Source organism: Helianthus annuus, chromosome 9, assembly GCF_002127325.2.
Source record: "Helianthus annuus cultivar XRQ/B chromosome 9, HanXRQr2.0-SUNRISE, whole genome shotgun sequence".
Classification (NCBI taxonomy): domain Eukaryota; kingdom Viridiplantae; phylum Streptophyta; class Magnoliopsida; order Asterales; family Asteraceae; genus Helianthus; species Helianthus annuus.
In genome coordinates this window covers 135638655-135664841 of record NC_035441.2, presented here as the reverse complement: position 1 = coordinate 135664841, position 26187 = coordinate 135638655, and the positions used below count along the sequence as shown (strand labels likewise).

At 36.9% G+C, this 26187-nt stretch overlaps 4 protein-coding genes across 9 annotated transcripts; 3 read left to right on the top strand and 1 right to left on the bottom strand.

The window, feature by feature from the left end:
• The first annotated feature begins 4038 nt into the window (after positions 1 to 4038).
• On the top strand, positions 4039 to 8979 carry LOC110878798. The gene is made up of 5 exons (XM_022127162.2): positions 4039 to 4785; positions 5834 to 6292; positions 6931 to 7308; positions 7387 to 7454; positions 8589 to 8979. Exons 1-5 carry the CDS (start codon positions 4222 to 4224, stop codon positions 8812 to 8814), a joined length of 1695 nt encoding a protein of 564 aa, XP_021982854.1. The 5' UTR covers positions 4039 to 4221; the 3' UTR covers positions 8815 to 8979.
• Positions 8980 to 10071: 1092 nt separating this feature from the next.
• LOC110878799 (receptor homology region, transmembrane domain- and RING domain-containing protein 2) lies at positions 10072 to 15668 on the top strand. The gene is made up of 4 exons (XM_022127163.2): positions 10072 to 10359; positions 10666 to 10890; positions 12709 to 13113; positions 14917 to 15668. The coding sequence occupies exons 1-4, from the start codon at positions 10239 to 10241 to the stop codon at positions 15471 to 15473; spliced, it is 1308 nt and encodes a 435-aa protein (XP_021982855.1). The 5' UTR covers positions 10072 to 10238; the 3' UTR covers positions 15474 to 15668.
• A 5578-nt stretch (positions 15669 to 21246) lies between these two features.
• Positions 21247 to 23125, top strand: LOC110874709. Its single transcript, XM_022123195.2, has 4 exons — positions 21247 to 21394; positions 21514 to 21657; positions 21760 to 21860; positions 21961 to 23125. Exons 2-4 carry the CDS (start codon positions 21560 to 21562, stop codon positions 22470 to 22472), a joined length of 711 nt encoding a protein of 236 aa, XP_021978887.1. The 5' UTR covers positions 21247 to 21394; positions 21514 to 21559; the 3' UTR covers positions 22473 to 23125.
• A 62-nt stretch (positions 23126 to 23187) lies between these two features.
• Positions 23188 to 25873, bottom strand: LOC110878800 (BTB/POZ domain-containing protein At5g03250). 6 transcript variants are annotated; one of them, XR_002558226.2, is made up of 6 exons: positions 25579 to 25868; positions 25341 to 25410; positions 25052 to 25189; positions 24842 to 24984; positions 24644 to 24703; positions 23188 to 24324 (listed from the first exon to the last, which is right to left on the bottom strand). XR_002558226.2 is itself a non-coding variant. In XM_022127166.2 (4 exons), exons 1-4 carry the CDS (start codon positions 25663 to 25665, stop codon positions 24958 to 24960), a joined length of 318 nt encoding a protein of 105 aa, XP_021982858.1. In that variant the 5' UTR covers positions 25666 to 25864; the 3' UTR covers positions 24767 to 24957. The 6 variants fall into 6 exon arrangements, 1 of the variants encoding a protein (XP_021982858.1); XR_002558227.2 differs by having other exon boundaries at positions 24644 to 24698; positions 24924 to 24984; positions 25579 to 25864; XR_002558224.2 differs by having other exon boundaries at positions 24924 to 24984; positions 25579 to 25863.
• Positions 25874 to 26187: the final 314 nt, after the last annotated feature.

Genomic DNA, 26187 nt, shown 5'->3' with positions numbered 1-26187 from the left:
TTTTACCCGACTTATTAATCCTCGGTTATTTTATTATTACCCGAAAAGTCATAACTTTCAATGTTTGACGCTTTTAACCGCTCGCATACAAATTCGATCATAACTTTCTCATTTTAAAACGGAACCTTGTGAAATTTATATCGTACATTCTAGTGAGCGTAATCTACTGTTAGAAAGTCTCGAGTTTGTTAAAGGGTCAATCAGAGGTATAACTTAAACATGTTGACACATTTAACCCCTGTAGTTTGTAATCTCTCACTTTCTTCCACATTTCGTTCCGTATGATCCATGATTCATTCGTTTGAAGGTACGAGCATCATTTAGGGTTACTGTACAATATATTTATCCCTCGTTGACATTTTGAACCCTCGGATTCACATACTTTCTATGTTTGTCAATTTTAGTCCTTATTTAGTATCTATAACCACGTGTAAACTTATGACACGTGTCATTACATTATAGGATGCAAAATTTTCGAGGTGTTACACCGGAGGTGGAGACGATGATCGGAGGTGATCGGATGTAGTGGAACCATTTTGTTCTCGATGAAGATTGTGTCCTTTTGATCTTGCCTTCATAAAATTTATTTTGAATTCTTCCGGTCGTTCGTCTTTCGTCTGGATGTTCTTGTAAGATTTTGAATTTTTGAACTTTAATTGTTTCTCTTTCTTGCGTTCTCTGTTTGAACTTTAATGCGGGGGCACGGCCTCGTGTTGGTCCAGCACGCCCCATGCTTCTGAAGGATGTTTGGCGCGGCCCCGTGTTGGAATTTATGAAGTTTGTCTAGGGTTTTAAGGAATTATCCATAATCGGGTGGTTCCTTACTAGTTGGAACGACACCGTATAGCCGGATATACCTTAGACTCCGACGAGAGGTACGAAAACGCAGGAGGTTGTCGGAAAGGTAGAAGCCTACTTTAAACATGGGAAAACGAAACTATCCGTTATTTACCTTATCCGAGCTCTTGTTAAAGAAGTATGAGTCGACTTGCTTATGTCCAAACCGTCGGTGTGAAACTCACACACTCTAAAGGGGACCGTCATCGGTAAATCGAAAAAGTGACGACTATCGTCTTCGTCTTCGCAAGCGTCTACGGTAGGTTTGTTGGTCTCGGTGTTGTTTGTACCTGATTTTTCTTCTATCGATTCTCCTTCGATTTGGATCCTTGATGAATATCGCGCCTTCATCAAGGATTCTATTTATTTGATTTTTAGGAGAATCTTCTTTTCTATTTGACTTATGTCTTCTTAGTCGTCTAGGTGAGAGGGTGGATGGACTTCATTATCATTTTTACTCCCGCCCATCTTAAGGTGTTCGTCACAGGAAAATGATGGGGCTAAATAGTGGGGAGTGAAGTTTAGAACGCCACATTCTGATTCTTCATTCTCCTCCCCACAATAATCGCACCATGCACCGTAAGAGTGGCGTGGGTAAAAATAATCATAAAAATCCATGTTTTTCCAGAAAGTTTTTAACCGTCGGGATCAGGCGGTTACTATTTTCCTACAAACTGTTAGTTTGACACGACCCCGTGTTAGGGTAACACGGCCCGTGCTACAGTCTGTATCTGACAGAAAATAGATTTAATGATACTGGAGAGTTGACACGACGCCGTGTTAGAGTAACATGGCCCCATGTCAATTCTTCAGAGAGTGGAAAATTTAAAGAAAAAGAAGAAAAACCTAAAAAGAAAAGATAAAAAAGATTAGGCCGTCAATTTTAAGTTTTCTTAAAATCCTTGTGTCCCCGGCAATGACGCCAAAAACTTGACTTGTGCGGGTGTGTACATATTTTTATGATATATTTTTAGTTTTTTTTTTACTCGTCGATTCAAGTTTTAAATTTATAAAAGATGATATTCTACCATCACTCTACACACACATTAGGGCAAGTGCACCCATCGCAGACGTAGTATAGTGATGGGAAGATGCCGAGGTCGTCCAAGGACACAAGAGCTTTTAATACCGGTTTATCTTTAACGTCTAATCCAACCAAACTTTGATAAGAATGTTTTTAAAGATATAAAAAGATAAACTAAAAAACAAAAATAAAATATAAGGAAAAACAGATAGACAAGAAGGAATCACCTGGTTCCAACTCCTCTTTTATGTATCCTTTTGATGATTCCGCACTTTGGGCATTTTAAAAGATTATCTTTAAGTTATAGTAGTAGGCCCCCTTCCAGGAAACGTTACCCTCAACCTATTGGCCTGAGTTAGCAAGGATACAGTCCCGAAAGGTCAGATTATTGAAAGATAATTAAGTAAGTTATTAATGCGAAAGTAGTGGGCCCCCTTCCAGGCAGCGATCACCCTCAACCTTTGGTCTGAGTCAGCAGGGATACAGTCCTCGCAGGGTTGGTTTAAAGTTTTAATAGTAATTTATAGATAAGGGATTTATGCGGTTCCTACTTCTCCCGCGGGGGGTTATGCCCGTCCACTCGTGAAGTAATACTAAGCTTGAACCAGGTTCTCGCAGGATCTATACACTGAACGAGACATAAAATTTACCCACCCACCCTCCTAACCCCATTCCAGACAATTAACGCGATTTATATAGACCGTAAAGACACGAATATGTGAATCAACAACATATGAAGAATGATTAGATAAATTTGCCTTCAATATAAAAAAACTAGTTATTAAAGTCATTAATACATACCCAATTAAAAAGTTGCCAAAGATTGGAAATAAAAAAGTAATACATAAAAGATTTGTCTTCACCAAGTGATATACGAGTTTAGCCAAGCATGGCCTTTGTTTGACAAATACTCTTACGATCGATCTTGGATCCCGAGACTACTACACACACTCTAAATGATGGAAGCTGGATGATGGTGGTGGATGGTGGTGTTGTAGTGGTGGTGGAATGGTGGCAAGTGAGAGAGAAGTGGTTTGTCAAGGGATGGTTTGGAATGGAACCAAGCACATCTATTTATAGCTGAAAACAGGACGTTCACCACGGCCCGTGCCCACCTGGCACGGCCCCGTGGCCACCTCTCTCTCTCTTTTTCTTCCTCATTAACTGTAGTGTCAGGTCTTGTACTAACACGGCCCCGTGTGTCAACGGCACGGCCCGTGGCCAATGTATGTACTTGCTGTACAATTGCATATTTTGCAAATCTTTGAGTTGACCACGCCCCGTGTTGGTTGGCTGTTTTGTCCTTTGTTATTGTCTTTTCTTCTGCTGAGATTCCAGTCTTGGACACCGCCTGTGTCTGGTGGACACGGCCCCGTGTCAGGTCTTCTGATCTTGCTGTTTTGTTGGTTTGGATGTGGATTGGGGCTTGGCGAGTTGCGTCAATCCTCCTTCTTTGTATTTATGTTTTTTTTGTTGCCGTTATTTTGCTCCTTTTGCACATTTAAGCTCTTTTGGCCCTGTAAATTAAAAAGGAACAAAGAAACAAGTTTTTTCCAACATTAGTACCGAAAAAAGGTTGATTTTACGCCGTATTTGATACAATTTATATGTTGTATTTTATGCACATCACACCACTTTTGCTGAAAATCAATGTGGATGGGGCGTGAACACTGCACCGTGTGGTGTGGAGGGGAAGACGTGGATCTTACAACGCATGAAAAGGCAGGGGGCTTGCGATGTGCCATGGGTATGGTGGCCACGTAGTGGGTGTGGAGTCGTGGACCACTACACATGGTGTTTTTATAGATTCTTTGACTAAAATAGTCGTTTAGGCTGTCTTTTACGAAGCAACGCCCCCTGCCATGGTGGTTGCGGTGGACGTTAAACACCCCTCCATGGGGCGTGAATGGTGGCTTAAAAGGGAGGGGCGTGGTCTGCATCACACCTTAAGGAAGAAGATATGTCCCCTTTTCCTTTTCAATCAATCAAAAGTTTTCTTTCCTTTTTTTAAGAATTTGTTAGATTTAGATATTATTTTAATGAATGGTTGTTAGCGAAAATTTGTGAAACTATAAGATAAAAAAAGTAAGTAAAAACTCGTGACAACGTGAGCTGTTAGTAAAAAATTGGGGAACGGTAAAAGGATGGCCTTCGGGATTCTCTCTTAAATAGTTTACTACCGTATGTAGGGGCTTAATCTGTCACACCGAAATTCCCAAAGGCGGCGATATTCTCAAAACCCTAAGCGTATCCCCAAATGCCTAAAACCCCTCTCTATCTACACAAAAAGTAGCAGCAGAAATTATTACAGTGAAATCGAAGCAAGAAGACAAAGAAGATGAAATTAAAGGGATAAGGAAATGCAGAAGCTTTTACGCCTAAACCCTAGCGCAGGATTCTGCTCTTCACCCCACATATTTACCCCTCCACTTGCCCTTATCCCCTCAGGGTTTAATTTCCCTTCTCTGAGGTTTAACCCAACTTCAATTACTCCATCAATGCCCACCGCCGCCGGCATGTCCGCCGCCATAGCCTGCAGAAACCCTTTTGCCACTAGTAACACGTGCTCAAATTCCCCTCGTTTGGCTTTCAATTCCCGCAATTGCAGGTGCTCTGTAAATGTTGTTCAGTCTAGGGCATGGGTCGGGTTGAAGGAGAATCGAAGTGTGGCTTGGTTTTGTACTGATAAGGGGGTTTCGGTTTCCGCTATGAGTTCTGAATCTAATAGTGAGGATAGTGATGAGAAACCTGTGAAGTTTAGCAGGAGAAACAGGGGTTCTGTGGGTAGTGGTAATGCTCCGCCGTTGCTTGCCGGAAACCCGGATTTGTTGACGATTCCGGGGGTGGGTCCCAGGAATTTAAGGAAGTTGGTGGAGAATGGAATTGGGGGTGTTGCTGAGCTTAAGAAAATTTACAAGGACAAGGTTTCTTTCTCTTCTCTACGCCTTTTAATAATTAGTTTATTATCTGACAGTCTGCATGCGTTTGATCTATGGATTGTTTTAAGTTGTGGTAAAGGGATGACTTTTTTACAAATATTAATATTTTAATGTTTTTTTTTATTTTTATATATAAATTACTGGGAAAGAAGGGAATATAATAAGTAATTTTATAGCTGTTTTATGTTGTAAAACCATGTTAAGCATATGGTAATTGCCTGGTTTTAAAAAGCAACAAGTGTACACAAGCGACGGGGTCTAAAACTAAGGGGGCGGAGCACCAAGCTTTTCGTACCCGAGGCACAAGTAATTATATTATTTTTATATTTCATATAGGTTTCTAGCATCATTTACCCAATGTTTGGAAACAAACAAGCTTTATATATGTTTTAATTTAGAGTTAATTACTGTTTTCGTCCCTGTGGTTTGTCAAAAATCACTATTTCAGTCCATTAGTTTAAAAAATGCGATTTCAGTCCCTGTGGTTTCACTTTTGTAACCATTTCAGTCCACCTCGTAACCATTTCGGTCCCTGTACTTGACAGAATAATGGATTGAAATGATTACGAAAGTGAAACCACAGGAACTGAAATGGTTACGAAAGTGAAACCACAGGGACTGAAATCGCAATTTTTAAACTAATGGACTGAAATAGTGATTTTTGACAAACCACAGGGACGAAAACAGTAATTAACTCTTTAATTTAATATTAAAATTACATACATGTACAACCTGAAAAGCATGTTGTACAACAATCTGCTGCACAAAAATATGGGAAATACGTGAGGTGCGCGCTTCAGGGTCACTTTTTTGCCAAAAAAAAAGGCGCCTCAGTGTGCTTCCTTTAAAACATGCGCCTTATGTGGGCTGAAGCAATGAGGCCTGCACAGCTTTTTTAAACCCAGGGTAACTGACCTGTAACTCTTTTAATTGAGCAAGAATCTGTCTCTCAGTGGTAGTGTTTAATGTTCTATAATAATATTTTTTATTATATTCAGTATAATTAGTGTGTTTTCCTTGTCACACTCTACAGTTTTTCGGGAAGTCAAATCAAAAGATGGTGGAGTTTTTACGAAGCTCTGTTGGCATCATACACAGAAACCATGCCGAAAGTATAACCACATTCATTAAAGAGAGTGTGGATGAAGAGCTAAAAGGTGACAGCGTGAACACCGTACAGCCAAAGAAACGGCTTACTTTCTGTGTAGAAGGAAATATAAGTGTGGGAAAAACAACTTTTTTGCAAAGAATTGCTAATGAAACTCTTGAGCTTCAGGATCTCGTTGAGATTGTTCCCGAACCCATCGACAAGTGGCAAGATATCGGGCCTGATCACTTTAACATATTAGATGCTTTTTATGCTGAGCCGCAAAGGTATGCCTACACGTTCCAGAACTATGTGTTTGTTACAAGAGTTATGCAGGAGAAGGAATCGTCGAGTGGAATTAAGCCCCTCAGATTGATGGAGAGAAGCGTTTTCAGTGATAGGATGGTATGTTTTATGTACGAAAACGTTAACTTTAACAAAGTTATCGATTTATGTATTTAAAATTTTGGGGCAATTTCTTATATACCCCTACAAAGTTGCAAAATATCATATGTACCCTTACAAAGTAGTTGAAATATCATATATACCCAATTCATTAAATGCAATTTAATAAATGATAATTTTACCTTTATTTTTCTAAAACTTGAAATCTCATATATGACCTTTAACTTCAAATATTATATTTACTTATTTCTAGCATAATTTATTTAGCTTTATATTATATATGGAGTATACTATTCCTTATGGGTAAAAATAAATTTAAGCTAAAAATGTGTTATATAAAAATATGAAGTTAAAAGATAAGCATATATGAAAACTTGAAGTTAAAAAATAAGGGTAAAACGATCATTTATTAGATTGTTTTTAATAAATTGGGTGTATTTGATATTTTAACTACTTTGTAACGGCATGTATGATATTTTTAGTTTTGGTTGGGTATATATGAAAATTTTAAAGTTGTAAGGGTATATATGAAAATGATCCTAAAAATTTAACTCTTGTCTTGTTGAGATAGTTAAAACTTTATTTAAGCCAATGAAATTTCTGGGCTAACATTTGTATTGTTTTTCTTTGGTTAAAAGGTTTTTGTGAGGGCTGTGCACGAAGCTAACTGGATGAACGAAATGGAAATCAGCATCTATGACTCATGGTTTGACCCGGTTGTTTCTTCTCTTCCGGGCCTTATTCCAGATGCTTTTATCTATCTACGGGCCAGCCCAGATACTTGTCATAAACGAATGATGCTTAGAAAGAGAGCAGAGGAAGGTGGGGTCAGCCTAGAATATCTTCGTGATTTGCATGAAAAACATGAAAGCTGGCTTTTTCCATTCGAAAGTGGAAATCATGGAACTTTGTCTGTTAGTAATCTTCCTGCTCACATGGATAGTTCTTTGCACCCTGATATAAAATCGCGTGTCTTTTATTTGGAGGGAAATCATATGCATTCGAGTATCCAGAAGGTACTTTTAAATGTTGAGTGTAGTTGACTTTTTAATTTTGTTTTACAATTGTATGTTGACTCTGTTTCCTACAAATAGGTGCCTGCTTTGGTTCTTGACTGCGAGCCTAACATCGATTTTAGCAAGGATATTGAAGCTAAACAACAGTATGGTTTCTTTCATTTAACTTGCTTACCATAGTTGTTTATTTTTTATTTTTTATAAAAAAAACTTGACTCTTGTTTGCATGACCCATTTACTGTTGAGTGGTCCGGTATGGCCATATGGGTTGTGTTCCATCTCAAACGGCCCAAATAAAACAATATAGCCAAAAGGAGAACGGGTCAAATGGATCGAAAGTAACCCAATGTCTATATATAATGCATATACGTTAGAACTTCATTAGACTAATACTTAATAAATTAATAAGTTAATAAATTCTCTAAATTAGCAATTGTTTCTGGTCCTGATCTGGGTCTGTTTAAAAAGATATATAATTTAATAAAGAGTAAATTACGTTTTTGGCCCTTGTGGTTATATCACTTTTACTATATTAGCCCAAAATAAGAATTTTTAACATATCTGCCCCCATGGTTTCTATAACTAACCATTTTGGCCCCTAAGTCTAGAGATCATGGGGGCCAAAATGGTTGGTTATAGAGACCATGGGGGCTAAAATTGTTAGACTTAGGGGCCAAAATGGTTAGTTATAGAGACCATGAGGGCAGATATGTTAAAAATTCTTATTTTGGTCTAATATAGTAAAAGTGATATAACCACAGGGGCCAAAAACGTAATTTACTCTTTATTAAATTATCAAGAATCCTTGTATAAGTCTATAATCTAATATTTTTTTATCCCGAAATGATGAATTGAGATCGTAAGGCATTTTGGACGCTGCTATTGAAATAGCCCTTCTGGCTATATTTTCTGTTATTCTACCCATTTCATAAAGGATTGACCTGGTTTAACAACAGCTACCCAATATTCGGGAGAGCCTTTACCTGAACCCATACGTGTTTCTGCGGGCCTTACATACGGACCCACATTTTTCCACCGCGACGAGCATTTCGTGTCATTGCAGCTTTTTTATTCTCCTGTTGACTAACTTTTAAATGGATTTTTTCATCAAAGCCCCAATCGTAAATCTTTTAGTACACATGCGTTTTACTTTTATCCTTGCATTATGATTTACATATCTAATTCTTCATTGTTGACTTCCGTTTTAGTTGAGAAGTCATTGTATTGAGCTCTTGTTTTGATGTATGAACGTATCTTCTTTCTTTTATATGTATGTGAAGGTATGCTCGACAAGTGGCTGAGTTTTTCGAGTACGTGAAGAAGGTGAAAGAAGTTCCTGCTAAAGGTGATGAAGGGAGCGGCGGCAACAAAGGTAGGCAATCACAGGTGCTGCTGCCACATGGAGGATTATGGGTCCCACCACAGGGGGAAAACATCTCAGAGTCTCTCAAGTCACTGGATTTCAGACGGGCCATGTCCTTCATGCCTGGATCTGGCCCTGGGTAGTGGCTTGTTGGTCTGCAAGCCTGTGTTTTGCTTGTATAAAGAAATTTTAATCTTTCTGTCACACACACACACGCTGCGTGGTTGTAGGACTGAACTGAATTTAATGTAGGATGCTTGTAGTTTTGTGCAAATTTCAATGAAGGGTTTGTAAGTTTGTTATCTAAAGCTTATGTCATGTTGGTGGGATTTACCAATATTTTGAAAACCACACGGGACGGTTCAACAGGGAACTAGCGTGGTCACTTGTCAGGTCAGCTACAACAAAACTAGTTTTGTTTGAACGGGGCAGACACCATTTCTCAGAGACGTGAAGACTAGAAAACAATAACGATTCGGTATGGCGTGTGATCGAAGATAAAAAAATATAGACGAAGGCGAGACGAGGTGATAATAGTGTTTGATGTTGTACCGAGGCTCGAGGAGGAGGCTTATTTGAGTAGACTATGCAGTTGCAAAATCACGTCTAAGATGACCGACCCATTGTGCCATCATAGTAGGCGATGTGAATTCTCTAGTAACGCTACTTTAACAAAATAAATCTTGTTGATAAAGTCAATTTCAATTGCAACATGTTCATACAAACATTTTGTTATTGATGCTTTGCACTTCTTTACAATAATACTTGTATTATATATAATATAACTAATTTTATATTTATGTGAATAATATGCTCGTTTAGTCTCGCATACATAGTTAACCTTGCTATATAAAATTTGAATCCTTTTATCGAATAAATTTCGATTTTAAGCTTGAGCATGAAATTAAGCTTAAACTCGAGTTCAACATCCAAGCTTGACTTACTTACAAACAAATCTTCAGAAATTCACATAGAGTTTCTCATACAAACTCTATCAAATAATCGTTGAGTTTCCTATACAAACTCTATCCATAAAATTTGAGGAAAAAAAAAAAAACTTTGCATCTTCACCTATTTGTTTCTACTTCATCACATTATTCAAAATATAGATGCAATTCAAGGATTATTTGCATTTATCTTTTATTGTTTATTTAGTGATTGTATATTCAAAAAAGTTAAAAATATTATCTATTATTGAATAGAGATAGATCTTTGAAATAAAAAATACACAATTATTAAAACCTAAACAAAAACTTATAGATATAATTTTTAACTAAATTATTGGATAGAAACACCCACACACGTAACAAGTCGAGAAGTTAGAAACATAAACCTAAGAAGGCAAAGGCAATGGGTCCAGTCCCGGATATTTATCATCTGCTAAGGTGGGCCTAGCTGTGTGACACCAAAGAATATTATTTTGGTTTGAGCGGATAATCATTGCCATAATTCAACCAGAAGTCTTCTTCTATCTTCACTTCCCCCTAACTGTGAATTCCAACATCATGCTTCACTAGTCTAATCAGAGGATGGAAGCTGATGTTTCCATCCTACTTTAAATAAACCCATGTTGAATCATTGGATCTTCTCCTGCTTTTTCTGTTTCACTGCTTCATGTGTGTTTGCTAATGTTCTTTTGTTGGGGAATAATCTTACTTTGTCTTTTGAGGATATAGAAGCTAACTTTGGTCAGTTTTTTCTCTTTTTAATCATGCCCATTCTGAATCTTTATTTAACTTGTTTGGAAGAATGAATGATTCTGGGTTTCTGTTTATTTAGGATAAAGATAATAATTCATTTAAAGATCTTGATTTTGAGTCTTTACCCTTGATCAAGAATGTGAATGTTAGATTAATTTATATTTTATATTGATTTTGGGTTCTAATTTGATGTCTTTTTTCTGGGTTTATGTTTATTTTGGATAAAGATTATTAATTTATGGATCTTGATTTGGGTGGTGGGTAGAAAACTGACTTGTTTGATATTTTTTGCAGCTCCACCGGTGAAAGGGTCTGGGGAATGTGGAACACTGTTTCTAGCGGAGCCGTTGGATGCGTGTGCCCCGTTGACTAATAAGTTGATCAAAGAAAGCGAAACACAGCCGTTTGTGTTAATAGTTAGAGGTGTATGTAGCTTTGAGGATAAAGTTCGAAGAGCGCAGGTTGCAGGATTCAAGGCGGCGATTATTTATAATAATGATGATAGTGATCTGGTTGCAAGTATGATCCTTTCTCTATTTGCTTTTTTACATTATTATCGCGTATATCGTGTTCTTTCTGAGATGGTAGTAGTTGATGAATTAGGTTAGATTTGAGGCTTATGTTTTGTTAATAACTGTGAGAAATAGATGAAGTGATCAAACCTAAATCCTCACTAGTGTTGGAGTTTAACACCCTCTTCCTCAATTTTTGTCTCATTTTTTTCCCAAATCGACCACTTATGCTACTTTACGATTGTGAGAGCGTAATGTAGACCTGACAATGCCAGACCAAACCATAATGGTGGGTGGGCGGCCGCACCCGTTGAAAAAAATCTTTTTAGTGCTAATTTTCGTCGAAAATCCCAACCGTACCCCTTGGATTTTTTCAACCGCACCCCTTGAAATTTTTCAACTGCCCCACTTAGAAAAGAATATTATGAATTTATAAGAAAATTAAAAATAAACACTAATTATTATAAATATATACGTATATAACACAATTTATATAATTATTCTTTAACCACTTATTTACTTTACTTAACCCAATCTACACTCTAATTTTATTAACCCAACTACTCAAGCTCAAAGATTTTAAACTAAATAAAATAACACAAACCAATTTTTTTATATAGCTAGGGGTCTAAAATCTTAAAAAAAAAAAAATTCGCACCCCCAGGAAAAAATTCCTGGGTCCGCCACTGGACCAAACCCATTATGATAGCCCAAGTAATCCATTAAAAAGTTTTAAAATTTTATACTTTTACTTGTATGATCTTTAAACTTACTCTTGTCCTCAGATGCATATTTCAAAGATTCTTCATTTATCAATAAATAATAATCAACATACAATTTTAATTTTAATATATTGGTTGTTTATGACTTTCTAACAAAGAAAAAAAAATAGCGTGTCAACCAGGCTCAACATGTACTTGGTGTATCTTTTTGTTTAGATATGCGATTCAAAAACTCTACCACTTCTATCTATTTTGCCTATATTGAGAACGGGAGCATTTAATATGGGATGTATTACAAGTGTATTCACTTTTTTTTGCTTCTAATGGGCATCATTTAGGAATGGATCTTGGTACCTAAACAGCGTGGGTTTTCTTAAGCTAGGCGCATAATATGAAATACCATTGTTAGGGGTTTTAGACATGTTTAAGGCTAGTTTAGGCTGTTTTACTTTTAGGTTGATTTCAGCCTTATATAGGGGTTTTTACCATCTTTGTCCGGAATTTGACCGGAAAATGCTATAAACCTGCGCCTGAGAGCCTGAACTGCACCTTTTAGGGCGCAGCAAATTATTAGAGATGATAATACAGGCAGTTAGACACCAAAGAAATTATTCAAAATTCAAATTACTGTAACTTATGTTCATATTTTTGGATAGTCTTTTAATAGGTTTATTGCGGCCCCTAATTGTGGGTCGTGTTAGTCGCCCAAAAACCTGTTCTTTTTGTGTCGTGTCAAGAATTGCCGCTCCTAATTGCGAGTTATGATTTTTTTTTTATCTCTGATATGTAAAATAAAATGATAGCTTAAAAGGAAACAGGTCCAAAGGGTCAAAGTCAGCCAAAGTGTATCTTTATTCATACAATATGTACTATAATACATAAAACCTCCCTATTCATTTTAGTTAAAAAATTATGTTATTATCGAAATGTTGTAATCATATATGACAACAAATGCTTTGGTCAACCCAATTTCCGGTTTTGACTCCAACCCGTTACACAATCCCTCCCACTCGCCCATTTTTCCATATCTCATGAACACAGTAAATTCACACAAAACTTAGTAATTACGGTCACTATATTATAAATGTCTTTTAAATTTGCAGTGGCAGGGACTGGAACGGGTATAAAGATACATGCAGTATTTGTTTCAAAATCATCAGGCTTAAAACTCAGCACGTATGCGGGTACAAGCGATATGGAAGTATGGATTATTCCAAGCTTTGTGAACTCAGCATGGTCAATCATGGCAATATCTTTTATTTCGTTGCTGGCTATGTCAGCTGTGCTGGCAACCTGTTTCTTTGTGCGTAGGCATCGGATAAGACGAGGCCGCCCTCAAGCTCCTCGTGTTCGCGAATTCCACGGGATGAGTAGCCGCTTAGTCAAAGCTATGCCCAGCCTAATATTTACCGCTGTTTTAGAAGATAATTGCACTTCAGCTACTTGTGCTATCTGTCTTGAAGATTATAATGTTGGGGATAAACTTAGAATTCTTCCATGCAGACACAGTAAGTCTCTTTCATATAATCATAAGAGTTAAATGCCCGGATAGTCCATCTGGTTTGCCCTTTTTTCACCTTTAGTCCCTAACTTCTTAAATTACAGCTATAGTCCCCAACTTTTCAGTTTTCGTTCCCGGATAGTCCCTGTGCCTAACATCAGTTAGTTTTCTCAGTTAAGAGTGTGTGAAATGACAAAAATACCCTTTCCTTAAAAAGGGCAAACCACAGGGACTATCCGGGCATTTAATAAATAAAAAAATAAAAATCTAATTAATAAGTGGGCCCCACAACCTACCCCACCCTCACCCTACCCCCTATCATCATCTTCTTCTTCTTCTCGACATCCATCACCCACCTGCAAATCACCACCATTCCCAACCATCACCACCACATTCATCACCCCCCGATCACCAACCACTCTCTATCTCCACCATACAAATCCACTGCAACAAACTGTCAACTCCGTCGACCTACTACCCTCCGGTGAATCTTTAACGCCTGCTACTCCCACCCAAGCTCCACCCTTTCCAACCACACACCCCTCCACCTTTCCTGCCACTTTCGTTTTTTTTCCGGCGACCTCCTACCCACCGCCGGCATCATCACCACCGCCGGTGGGGAAATCCTGAAACAATTAACATCACTGCCAATACTTTTACAGCGGATGCTTTCTTCGTACCACCTGAAATTAACCAGTCAGAATTTATTCACTAAATAATAATAATAATCAGATAACGATATCATAAGTCATAACTGGTAACTCATAACACAACTTGCCTGAGGAGAAGGAAGGTACCGCCATAAGGTAAGTTTCCAGTCAGAATTTTTAACAAACACGTAGTGTAACTCATCGGCTGTACATATCGGAGGTTTATTAGAAACCTTTTCGCCGTTTATTTCGGTAGAGAAAGCTCTAACGGAGGTGAAGTGGATTGACGGAGGAAGACGGCGGACGAGGAGTTGATGGCAGAGATGATAGGGGGTAGGGTGAGGGTGGGGTAGGTTGTGGGGCCCACTTGAAATTTGACTTATTATTAGATTTTTATTTTTTTATTTATTAAATGCCCGGATAGTCCTTGTAGTTTGCCCTTTTTAAGGAAAGGGTATTTTTGTCATTTCACACCCTCTTAACTGAGAAAATTAAGTGATGTTAGGCACAGGGACTATCCGGGAACGAAAATTGAAAAGTTGGGGACTATAGCTGTAATTTTAGAAAGTTAGGGACTAAAGGTGAAAAAGGGCAAACCACAGGGACTATCCGGGCATTTAACTCTAAATCATAACTAACAATTATATATATTTTTGAGTAAAATGCCATTTTTGTCCCTGAGGTTTGGCCAATTTTTGCAACTTTCGTCCAAAGGTTTGTTTTTCCGCGTCTGGATCCAAAAGGTTTGAAATCTTGCCATTTTCATCTGGCTCGTTAACTCCATCCATTTTTCTCTGTTAAGTCAGGAGTATTTTCGTCTTTTTTGTTAACTTAAAGGGCAATTCAGTCTTTTTCACTTTATGTACAAGCATTTAGCATAATGTACAAGTATTCAAAACAAAACAAAGTAGGTAAAAGGACGGAAATACCCCCGACTTAACGGAGAAAAATGGATGGAGTTAACGAGCCGGATGAAAATGGCAAGATTTCAAACCTTTTGGACGAAAGTCACAAAACTGGCCAAACCTCAGGGTCGAAAATGACATTTTACTCTCTATTTTTCCTATAAAAAAGATAGACAAAAAAGCATTTCAAGGGTCAACCGACCCAACCCGTACCAGTTTTCTTGTCACAACTTTGCTTATGATGGATTTTGACAGAATTTCATACGATTTGCGTGGACGCGTGGCTGACTTCGTGGAGAACATTTTGCCCCGTTTGCAAGCGCGATGCAAGGACGGCCAACGGTGAGCCACCAGCCTCAGAACGCACACCGTTACTTTCATCGAATCCAGGTTCCATGGCTTCATTATCTTCTGCATATTCATCCTCATACGCGTCATCATCACAAGCAATACAAATAGGTCAAAGTCAAACATCACGTACTAACATTCATTCCGTCTCAAGCACTCCTTACAGCCGTCACCAATCCCCTTCCCCTTATGTTACTCCTTCAAGAAGCTCATTAGACGTTAGAAACATTGCATCATCTTCACATAGATCCCGGGCCTCTTATTTGAGATCATCAAACTCGTTGGGGTACCCTTCTTTATCGCCTCTAAATACACGACACCTGTCATCATATTATCCCAGTCCAGGAAACGCATCATCGAGTTATATATGGTCGTCTAGTCAGCAGCCGCACCCTTTGCGCCATAGTGATTCCGTTGCTAGCTTTTCTCCCTATGCCTCGGCTCATTCCCTTCCAGAATGTTAGTGTGTACATTTGATTCTACTTTTAGTTGATATTGTCGTGTTTGGTTGCTACCAGAATGATGGTTTTCATCGTGTGAGATTGGTGAGTTGTACGTGTACGTTTGAAAGGGGATGTTAGTATGAAAGTGAATAGTTGATGCTTCTTGACCTTCAGCACGATTTGATATATACCTTTATCGTCATGTTAGAACAGTTTTATGGTTACGATTTACGCTACAAGTTTGCATACCAGTTTCTACCAATGTTTTAAATACCGGTATGAACCGGCCGGTTAAACCGGATACGGACACTGGTCCGGTACGATAAAGGCCGGTAAAACCCGAATACGGTATGTCTTATGTACCGGCGGTAAATCCGGTTCTGCCGGGTCAAACCGTTGAACCAGTTTGCGTTATCTTAAGATTTGTTTTCTTAATTTTAATAACATACGATATTAAGGTAATATTGATATTCCAATGTTTTCGGTAATTACCTAGGGCCTTCTATTCCAATATTTCATTGTTGTTGAAACTAGGGGTGAGCAGAAAACCGAAATAACCGAACCGTAACCGAAATAACCGACAAAACCGAACCGAAAAAAAAAACCGACGGTTCGGTTTTCAAATTTTTAATAACCGAAAATTTTGGTTCGATTTTTGGATAACCATTTTCAATAACCGAAAAAACCGAACCGATAAGTTACAATCCATATATTTTTAAGTTTAAGTTTAACTTGTTTAAATGTTTAACCCAATGCTAGTAGAAATTATTAATTTTTATTCTTGAATGTTAAGTATTTATAATAAAAACATGACATGTTTATTTATAATTGAAGTGATCTATTTATTACCTACAAGAAATAACAAAATTTTATATAAAGATTAAATGATCTTCAAATTATTATAAAAGAAAATGTCTTAATTAAAACTTTAGAGAAACATAAAAATAGATTAGAATGTTAGGTTTATGTAAACAATATTAATTAAAGAAGTTAACTACTTAAATGTAAACATATAATAAAGATTCTTATATTTTAAGTTATACTTTATATTTTTTTGAATCTTACATAATTTTGTTCTAAAAACCGAAAAACCGACATAAAAACCGAAAAAACCGAAACCGAACGATTTTAAAAAGCCAAAAACCGACATTTCGGTTTTGATTTTACCCAAAAACCGAACCGAACCGTGCACACCCCTAGTTGAAACTGTTACTCACCTCGTACAATGCAATATTGTTTATAACTACTAAAGATATTCTTAAAATGCTTAATATTTTACAATAAAAATAGTTGTTTTTAGATAAAACTATGATGAGTTACATAAATCCTAGTTAAGATTGGATTGTTTTTTGAGATAAATTTGTATTTTATGGAATTTATAGGGTTAACTAGTAACCCGGTTCAACCGTCCGATACAACCCGGTTCAACCGGTTAAACCATTTTAGAGCCCAAACTGGTATGACTTAAAAACCGATTTTTAAAACATTGATTTCTACTGGTGTATTGTCTTAAAATGAAAACGCAAAAACATTTGTTTAGAGATATGTGAATCTACTAGTTAGAAACTAATGAAAAGCAATGAGAGAGGACGAGTGGACAATTACTTTACTAAGGGTGTACGGGATGGTCGTGGTAAGGGGATGCGGCAACCCTTTTGCCGATCGGCAAACACCGCCACCAACATTCCATGCCGCGCGGGGAGGGGATGATTCGGGGGGGTGGTTGCCGCTTGCGGGGAATGATGATTTGACCGTGGACTTGATTTCAAACGGCTATATAGCCGTTACAATTAAAAAAAGGTTTTTTTATATATATCTATATAAATCTATACCCATTTTAAACAAATTCACACCAACCCACATTCTCATTTCTCCAAATCTATAAATCTGTACACCTATTTTATTTAAAAATGGTGGAAGAAATACATATTTTATTCCCACCCGATAGCAGTGATTCATCCGATAGTAGCATAAGTTTTTTCCAAAAACTCAACGACGAAGCCGAACTACAAGACACGGGCACATCTAGTAAGAAACGTTATCTTCGTCGTGAACGTGAGAGTGGCCACGAAATCCTTATGGCGGATTATTTTGTCGAGTAACGGAAATTTAACGAAGAAATTTTTCGTCACCGGTTCCGTATGTCAAAAAGTTTGTTTCTAAAAAATTGTGAGCGACGTGGAAGCGAATAAACCGTGGTTTGAAGAGGGCATAGATGCGAGAATGAAGAAGGGTTTTACACCATTGCAAAAAGTTACATTGGCTATTAAACAACTTGCAACCGGTAACACTCCAGACGAGAACGACGAGTATTTACATATGGCCGAAAGGACTTCCCGCGAGTGTCTAGAATATTTCTGCGAAACGGTATGTAAAATATACGCTCCCGAGTTCTTACGTAGGCCAACAAACCACGACATGAAGCTTTTGTACCAAGCTCATGAGGATAAACATTACCTTCCTGGTATGGTGGGTACCTTGATTGCACCCATTTCTTATGGATAATGTGTCCCACGGAGTTTCGGGGCCAATATATGAGAGGAGATCACCGTTACCCTACGGTTATGCTTGAAGCGGTAGCCTCTCAAGATTTGTGGGTTTGGCATGCTTTTTGCGGTCCACCCGATTCACAAAACGACATCAATGTGCTTCAGCAATATCCATTATTTCAAACTGAACGAAATGGAACGGCCCCAAAATGTCCATTTTACATTAACAACCACTTATACAAACGTGGTTACTATCATGTGGATGGAATCTACCCTACATGGTCCGTGTATGTCAAATCATTTCCATATCCTCACCAAGTTGACGAAAAAAGTTCAAGAAACAACACGAGGCGGCAAGAAAAGATGTGGAACGGGCTTTTGGTGTTTTGAAGTCAAAATGGGGTATAATGAATCGACCAATGCATGCTAAGAGTGTAAAAAAAATTAGGTATGTGGTGTATACGTGTATTATTTTACATAACATGACTTTAAAAGGCGACGGAAACGCGATAGGACCGGTACACATTCGGGATCCTCCAATCGAGACCGCACTCGATGACAGTGTGTTAAATGAGCTTATGGATGAAGATACGCATTGGAGACTAAAACATGATCTCGTTGAGCATCTCGGAAGAATGGATTTACCCCACCTATTGGTGGAATCCGACGAAGAGTAGTAAATTTAGTTAGTTTAATCTAGTTTATTTTAAGTATTTTTAATTAATGCAATGTTTTTTTATTTTATTTTTAATTTAATTTAATGTTTTTTATTTTTAATTTAGTGTAATGGTTTTATTTAATTTATTTAATTTATTTTACTTTTATTAATTAAGTATTTAAAAAAAATTAGTTTGCCCATCTCATTTTAGGCAATGCACCTCTTATGTTTTTTGGGCAAGAGGGGAGAATCAGATGGGAAATGACATGACACAATATGATTGGGTGGGTGGCATCATGACAAGAGTGTTTACTACTTTGCCCATACAGTTTCCGCGAACTAAAATTCGCGCATTGATCTGTAGAAGGGCCATGAGACTTGCTTAACCTAATGAGACACTAAAGTTTGCAAAGATTATCGGATGATTGCTACTTCGTTGGTTGACTCAAAACGCTTTAGAAAAGTTTTTCCATTGGACTGCACTATCGTTTGCCATGAATTACGCGCATAACTCGGGAAATGGCTGCGTAATTCATTAAGGATTAAGTATAAGTTGAAGATTGGGAGTTAAATAAGTAGCATATGACTTTGTAATAATTGAGAAACAAGTTTGGTTAATAAATCACGAAACGGGTCAAAATATTATAATTGAATTTTAAGCCGAGGGCTTAAAATCCAGAAAATTTTTAATCCGGATGTCGGATTTTAACTCCATGTGATGGAGAATCAAATTACGATCGCATAGGATAAATAATCGTGTAAAATGGATTAATAACGAATAAGTTATGGTCGTGTCCGTAAAAACTAGTATTGCTGGAAAAATGCAGGTCTCAAAAACGAACCTGCTGGAAAAAGGTAACCCTCGCGCCACGCAAGGGATCAATATGGGGCTGGCGCGTGGCGCGACGGCGCACTGTTTCGGCGAAAATTTTTTATTTAATTTATTTTGCCTCGCGAACTCGTTTAAACATGTTTTAAACTACGTATGACTAATTCAATTCATGTTTTATGAATTGTAGGTATAACTTATAGTACCGGAGGACGATCAAGCTCAACGAAGAACCGAACACGATCAAGATACAAGCTTCCGCACACTGTTTCGCCGTCGATTTTAATGACGAACTCATACATATTATGTTGTATTGTTTTTATTGAGAAAAACTTTTATTAAACTCGTATTTTCATACGTACGTGTAATCGTAATTACACATTTATACCCGAAACTAATATAAAAACATTAAATAGAAGTAAGGGTCTTACACCCATGGTTTCAAATTCCTTACGGTCCGTAAGACAAGGTATTACGGTCCGTAAGGGACTGCCAGGGATAATATCAATAATTGACTTATGGTGCATAAGGCATATGCGTTGCGGTCCGTAAGGATTACTCAGAGGCCATAATTTTGGCATTTTGTCACATTTGATCCCTCCACATCCGATCTTCCATAATTTTACATATTTAGTCCCCCTCGTACAAATAATTTGGCCTATTTGAGAGTTGATTGGACACATGTTGCCATATGATTTGATATAAATATCCGAGGTGTTACATTATGGTTCAATAAAAATGAAATTCATGGTTTCGATGCTTGATTTCTGGATGTAGAAACTCTAATTGATATGTTAGAAAGATTAGATGTAGTTTGGAGTCATGAATTTATATTGCATGAAAAGATTTAACTACTAAGTTTGGCAAATTAGTAAGGAAGAATGGAAAACATTACATTTGCTGACACAAATCTGAACAGAACTTGTAAATCTAAAAGCAATGGTGATTTTATTTAAAAACATCTTTGATGATGAATTGGGGGTATAAGAGTTCATATAAGTGTAAAAAAATGGTGAAATATAGTTTATGCCCGCACGGTGTTTGATTAAACGCCTAAACCAAAATAAAAGTGAATTTTTGAAAGATTTGCCATGTTTATTTGATGAAATGATTTGTTAATAATCAAGAGTTAATTAGTTTGCACAAGTCTATGACAAAACTAGTTGGTTAATTGGTTTATTATATATTATCATAATGACACATATGAGTTCGTTATGTCAAAGAATGGGTTAATCGATCAAATCTATATGGTTTGGTTTAGAATAATAACTTATGTGTTATTATTAATTTGTGATTTTAAGTATGCTTTTAAATCTTAATATGGTAGTATTGACCCGTAACTTGTGGTTATACAAAATGGGTGATAACGGGTCAAATGAATAGTAATAAACCAATTAACAAGTTTGGGGTAAAAAGAATGATTTAGAACACATGTTTGATGATGGGTGGTGGATATATACTTAGGTATTATTAGGTTCATTTGTGAACAAACCCCTTGATAGTGAATTGTGTGAACTGATCTTAGCCCTTGATTATAGATACACATGTGTAAATCAATGGCCAGGATTTGATCATGATTTGATAATGAAAACACACTAGTGTATTTTACTATTTGCTGATATAAATCAATGATCAAAATTTGTTCACTCAACTCACAAATACAAAAAAAATTATTTTTAAATCGAAGTGGCAAAAATGACTAAACTCAGTTACCATTTTAGCATTTACTCTATTTATTATTCTAAATGAATACATTTTGAATTTGAATTTTTAATTACAGAAATCGGAGATACATAGGTGAAACAGGATCCAACCGTGTGTGTTCTAATAACCGCCAAAAAAGACAATACGAATTAACTAACGGATTCCTCAAAAACCCTACTTCCATCCTTTACATTCCCAAAATCAAAATCAGAGGCTGGCGTTATCCTTATTTTCAGAATATTCAATCGTTGCTCTTCAAAAGGTAAATAGAAAACCCTTCAATTTCAATTTTCCATCAAAAAGATTTACATTTTTCTAATTTCCGATCTCTCACACACACACACACACACACACTTTCATGAATCTACTTCATGTGTATAGGTTTTTCCTACTAAATTGTCGCAAGTTCACGAAGAAAAGAATCGGAATGTTTAATCCAATCACTTCGGTATTTAGGGGAGTGGGACATGTAGTCGGAAGCATATTTGGTGGTTCAATTGATTTTCTTGCTGGCAAGTCCTGCAAGTATGCGTACCATGTGTTTGATAAAATGCCTCTTAGACATCTCTCATGGATTTTATTCTTAAATTCAAATGAATTGATTCATAATTTATGATTGTTGATCAGCTCTGTGTGCGGTCCAACATGGGATGTGGCATGTTACATCGAACATTTCTGCATCGAACATCTTCTGAAATTTTTCTGTGTTTCATTCTTGCTCTACATGGGTAAGTTACTTTGCCGAATGTTTTGTAACATTATAACCGTGCATACATACATATATAGGTATCCACTAAAATCTTGTTTTGTTCTTCAACATGATTGTAGTTTTGCTATTGTTGTATTTCTTATACAAATTGAAGATATTTCACTGCTTTTTCAAGACAAGTTTCAAGATGGTCGGGGCTGTTTTATCAACAATTTTCGCTTGCTGGGAGTATGGATGCAGTGTACTGTGTGGTATGTTGATGGCTGTTCATGAAAAGCGAAAAATGTACAAGAGAGATATTGAACTGGCAAACATGAATAGTATAAGCTATGAGGAAGACCAAGACGAAGACTCAGATTCAGACTCAAACGAGGAGGCGAGTTTTTCTTACCATAGAGAACATTACAGGAGGAGACGGAGATCGTGGTCAGGAGACAACAGAAACGACTCTTTCAGACGATCGTTAAAGGCTAGATCCCACCGGGTGCATGTAGGTGTTGATTCGGCTCGTTCCACAAAGAGAAAACATATTAAGGATGATGATGTTCGGGTTATTAGAACGTCAAGCTTTGCGAGGAAGGGGCCAAGTCACAAGAGATCAAGACATCACAGAAAGACACGATCCATGTAACATATTGTTTTTTTTTTTTAGCATGCAATGTAACACACCTAGTTTTCTTTCTATATTATGTAAAGTTGGTACAGTTTAATGTTATTTCTGGTAATTTAACTTATGTGTTACTAGTAAGGAACCCGCGCGATGCTGCGGGCGGCAATGCGATACTCGTTTCTTGTTACCTTATCAATTCGTTAGTGGGTTCTTCTACGCTTTGCGGTTAGCAGACCGCTTTTTGACAAATTTTAAATACAAACGTAAATGCAATGGTACCTACAACTAATATTATAAAGGTACCTAGAACTAAAATATTATAGTGGGATTCTCCCGCTCTATGCGGCGGGAATTAGATCAATATCGGTTTGGCTTGTTATGGTACTGTCACTCGTTACCGCAACCAAATAAGAAAACACGAAAAATCAAGTCGTTATATGCCAAAAATGATATCGCCATATATTTTACATCGATTGATAACCATAAAAACAAATACAAGTACCATTATAGATATCGTTCGGTGTCACTTTATCGACACTTGTATAGCCTATGCAACCAAAAGAATACAACTCCCTTTTCAACAAAATTTATATGGGAATGAAGACGAAAAAAACTAAACACAAACGTATACGGAAATTTTTTTAAGTTAATGAACACAAATTATAACGGAAAACCAAATTAAATAAAAATTAAATGGGCCAAAAGCACATATATTATATATAAAGCTAGGTTATAAACACATGTAGTCTAGTGGAGGTTGTATAAGATATAAATGATATAACTATAGTTATATAAGCTGTAAAATAGTTTAATGGAGGATATGCTTATAAATTGGTGTATTGGTGTATATCAAATAAACCAGAGCAAACATTGATTATTCACTCATGCAAGTTGAACCGGTGAACAGATCAAATGGCAATGTGATTTTCAAAAATATCCGTATAATCACAAGACTCCAAATTCACGTCCCGTCGCGACCTCTCAAAACTTGTCTATCCTTACATCACATGTAGGAAATCCATTGAAATAATGACCACGTTTCACCAATTTCAAACATTAGTTCATCATAATATTATAATTCAACCGGTTTTTATACCAATTGACATGAATTGTACAAGCACTACAAAATATATTACATTTTTTTAACAGAAAAAACTTCTATATATTATATTGAAAACCGGGCCAGCCAGAAAGAAACTGAAAACCTGAGCAAACAAGCAAACACGCATTAAGTTCATCTTAATTTCCTCGACGACCTTTGCAACCTATCCCAGTTAACCACATGATATTTAGATCTACATTTAACCCAAAGAAACAAGTTCATCTTAATCTCCTCCACGACCTTCGCAACCGGAATGTTGCAACCTTCGAATTCTTTCGCGTTTCTCGCTTTCCAGATTTGCCACAATGTTTCCATGAAGACTACACTGACCACTTTCTTCCAATCTCTTGACCCGTTCAGATTCTACAAAAGACCCCAGACCGTGTTGCATGAAAACTCCCCATGGGGAAGTTGGGATTTTAAGCCACACTAAAACTTGCCACCGCAACCATACATTAAGCCACCATGTGAATCACTTAAGCCAACCATTATGAATCCGTACACCCCTCACGGCTAGCTCCTTTTTACGGAATCTTATTTTAACGACGCATGCCACATGAAGAAGTTTATTTTTGGGGAGCCCAACTGTTCCACAAAGGCCAACTGCCACCATTATCTTCGTTATTCGCGGTCGCTATCAGATTTTGAACAAAATCCACGGACAACTCATCACCCAAAGGGTTATTCCAAACCCACCTGTCTTTATTTGAGTTTATAACATTTTGCTCCAGCAGTTCCAAATAAATTACATGAGATGATGGTTGATGAGACCTGCTAAATAAAAATATATAAATCATTAAGGCCTACAACAAGATAACAACCCCAGAGCAGAAATCATTAAGGCCACACAATAAAACAGATGTTCCCATATTAAAACCATAGAGATCACAGTAAATAAATAAAAATATACTCGCATCAGATCAGTGTGGTGATGGGCTTCGAGAGCCAGACTTGCCATAGGGTGAAAGACATTTTGGAGTGGGGGGCACTCAAAATAAAAGTTTTTTTAGTCACAATGACGCCAATAAAAAAAACTACGGCATTTTAATGCCAAAGAAACAAGCACATGTTTGCAAAGAAGAATAATTACCTTTAGACTCCGGCTCCTTGATCTCCCCTTCAACTTTTCTACTGGCTCTAGTATTCTTCCCTTGTGAATAAAAGCAAACGAAGTATAGAAATATATAAACCCAAATTATTTAACGCCAACAAATTGATAGGAAAAATGATGTAAGATTTTATATTCAAATCGATAAATCATCGAATGAATAAGACATGAAAAGTGTACCAAGCTATTGCTAGTATGACCAAAAAAACATATCAAAGAAAAGTCTTCATGATTGAGATCAAACTTTTGCTAGAGAACTCACATTCTTTTAGCACCAGGTCCCTATTTGGCAACCATTATTTCTCTGCCAACAACAACCCTTCCTGAAAAAATCGCAGAAACAGTTTAGTCGTGTATGGCTAAAAGCAAAAAAAAAAAAAAATCTCATACATTTTTTTTAAATAGTCGAATCCCGTATTTCGATCCACCCGGTATCTCGTCAAGATGCACAATGCATACGTGCTCGTCTTCATTTGAGAAATCGCCAATAAGTCTTGTTAATAGCCCGCTTCTTGAGATTAAAGGAAACTGTAAGAAAAGAAATGGCAAAAAAAAAAAACAACTCAGTTAAAGCTCATATGCATCATTTACCAAAAAAAAAAAAAAAACACAATAAAAAAATAATGCATCATTTGATCTATTCTACCATAAACGATACTGAATTCAAACGATTACGCACCTTATGGAGGTGAAACGACGTTTCTCCGATCTCAATAGTGACATCACCCGGAAGTCCACTTGTACACTGCCTGAAACAAAACACATCACTGTAAACACCTAAAATTGTGATCATCAAGTGACTGTATTGTGATTATCACTGAATCTTCCCAAACATCAGGTATACACAATCAGGGTTAGGTCCAATAAAACTATGAGGATCATATCTAGGGTTGTAATCGAACCAAACGAACACGTACAAGGATGTTGCCGAAGACGTCGCCAGATCTGGTCACCACGAGTGTCGGGGTAACCCTAGATGTACCACCATCACTATTCTCCCCCATTCTCTCTCTCCCTTTCTCTCTCTTTTTGTATGCTGGTATGAATGATTTCAAAACAAAACACTTCACCAGGGAACTATTGTTGGTTGAGCATGTAAAGGAATTGAGAGGGAGAGAGAACGAAGTGTAGAAGAGTAAGTGCACAATGAATCTGCTTTGGCTAAATATTTGAATTTGGGAATTTTGAAATTTGAAAACCGAATCCGAGAATATTGATTAATTGGTTTGGTTTGTTTGGTTAAATCGTAGATTTTCGGTTCGTTCAGTTTATTTGGGAATTTTGAAATTTGAAAACTAAATCCAAGAATTTTGGTTAATTGGTTTGCTTTATTTAGTTAAATATTATCGGTTTTTAGTTCATTTCAAAAATTTTGGTTAATACTCAAAACAAAACTTTGGCTAAATTTCTACTTAAAAGAACATGAAATGAAGGTATAAAATCTAAAAATATATGAACGGTTCAGTTTCGGTTTAGTTAATTTCAGTTAACTAAGGGTACAAAAAAACTAATAACCGATTTTAAGT

Bases quoted from the DNA above. Each gene is read 5' to 3' on its own strand.
- LOC110878799 (XM_022127163.2), top strand. From the start codon at position 10,239: ATGTTGAATCATTGGATCTTCTCCTGCTTTTTCTGTTTCACTGCTTCA. The intron at 10,360-10,665 runs GTCAGTTTTTTC...TATTTTTTGCAG, and splicing joins GGATATAGAAGCTAACTTTG to CTCCACCGGTGAAAGGGTCT. The intron at 10,891-12,708 runs GTATGATCCTTT...TTAAATTTGCAG, and splicing joins TGATAGTGATCTGGTTGCAA to TGGCAGGGACTGGAACGGGT.
- LOC110878798 (XM_022127162.2), top strand. From the start codon at position 4,222: ATGCAGAAGCTTTTACGCCTAAACCCTAGCGCAGGATTCTGCTCTTCA. The intron at 6,293-6,930 runs GTATGTTTTATG...TTTGGTTAAAAG, and splicing joins GCGTTTTCAGTGATAGGATG to GTTTTTGTGAGGGCTGTGCA. The intron at 7,455-8,588 runs GTATGGTTTCTT...ATGTATGTGAAG, and splicing joins GATATTGAAGCTAAACAACA to GTATGCTCGACAAGTGGCTG.
- LOC110878800 (XM_022127166.2), bottom strand. From the start codon at position 25,665: ATGGGGGAGAATAGTGATGGTGGTACATCTAGGGTTACCCCGACACTC. The intron at 25,407-25,578 runs GTACGTGTTCGT...TGTTTCAGGCAG, and splicing joins ACGTCTTCGGCAACATCCTT to TGTACAAGTGGACTTCCGGG. The intron at 24,985-25,051 runs GTATGAGATTTT...CGATTTTTTCAG, and splicing joins TTCGACTATTTAAAAAAAAT to GAAGGGTTGTTGTTGGCAGA.
- LOC110874709 (XM_022123195.2), top strand. From the start codon at position 21,560: ATGTTTAATCCAATCACTTCGGTATTTAGGGGAGTGGGACATGTAGTC. The intron at 21,658-21,759 runs GTATGCGTACCA...ATTGTTGATCAG, and splicing joins CTTGCTGGCAAGTCCTGCAA to CTCTGTGTGCGGTCCAACAT. The intron at 21,861-21,960 runs GTAAGTTACTTT...ACATGATTGTAG, and splicing joins TTCATTCTTGCTCTACATGG to TTTTGCTATTGTTGTATTTC.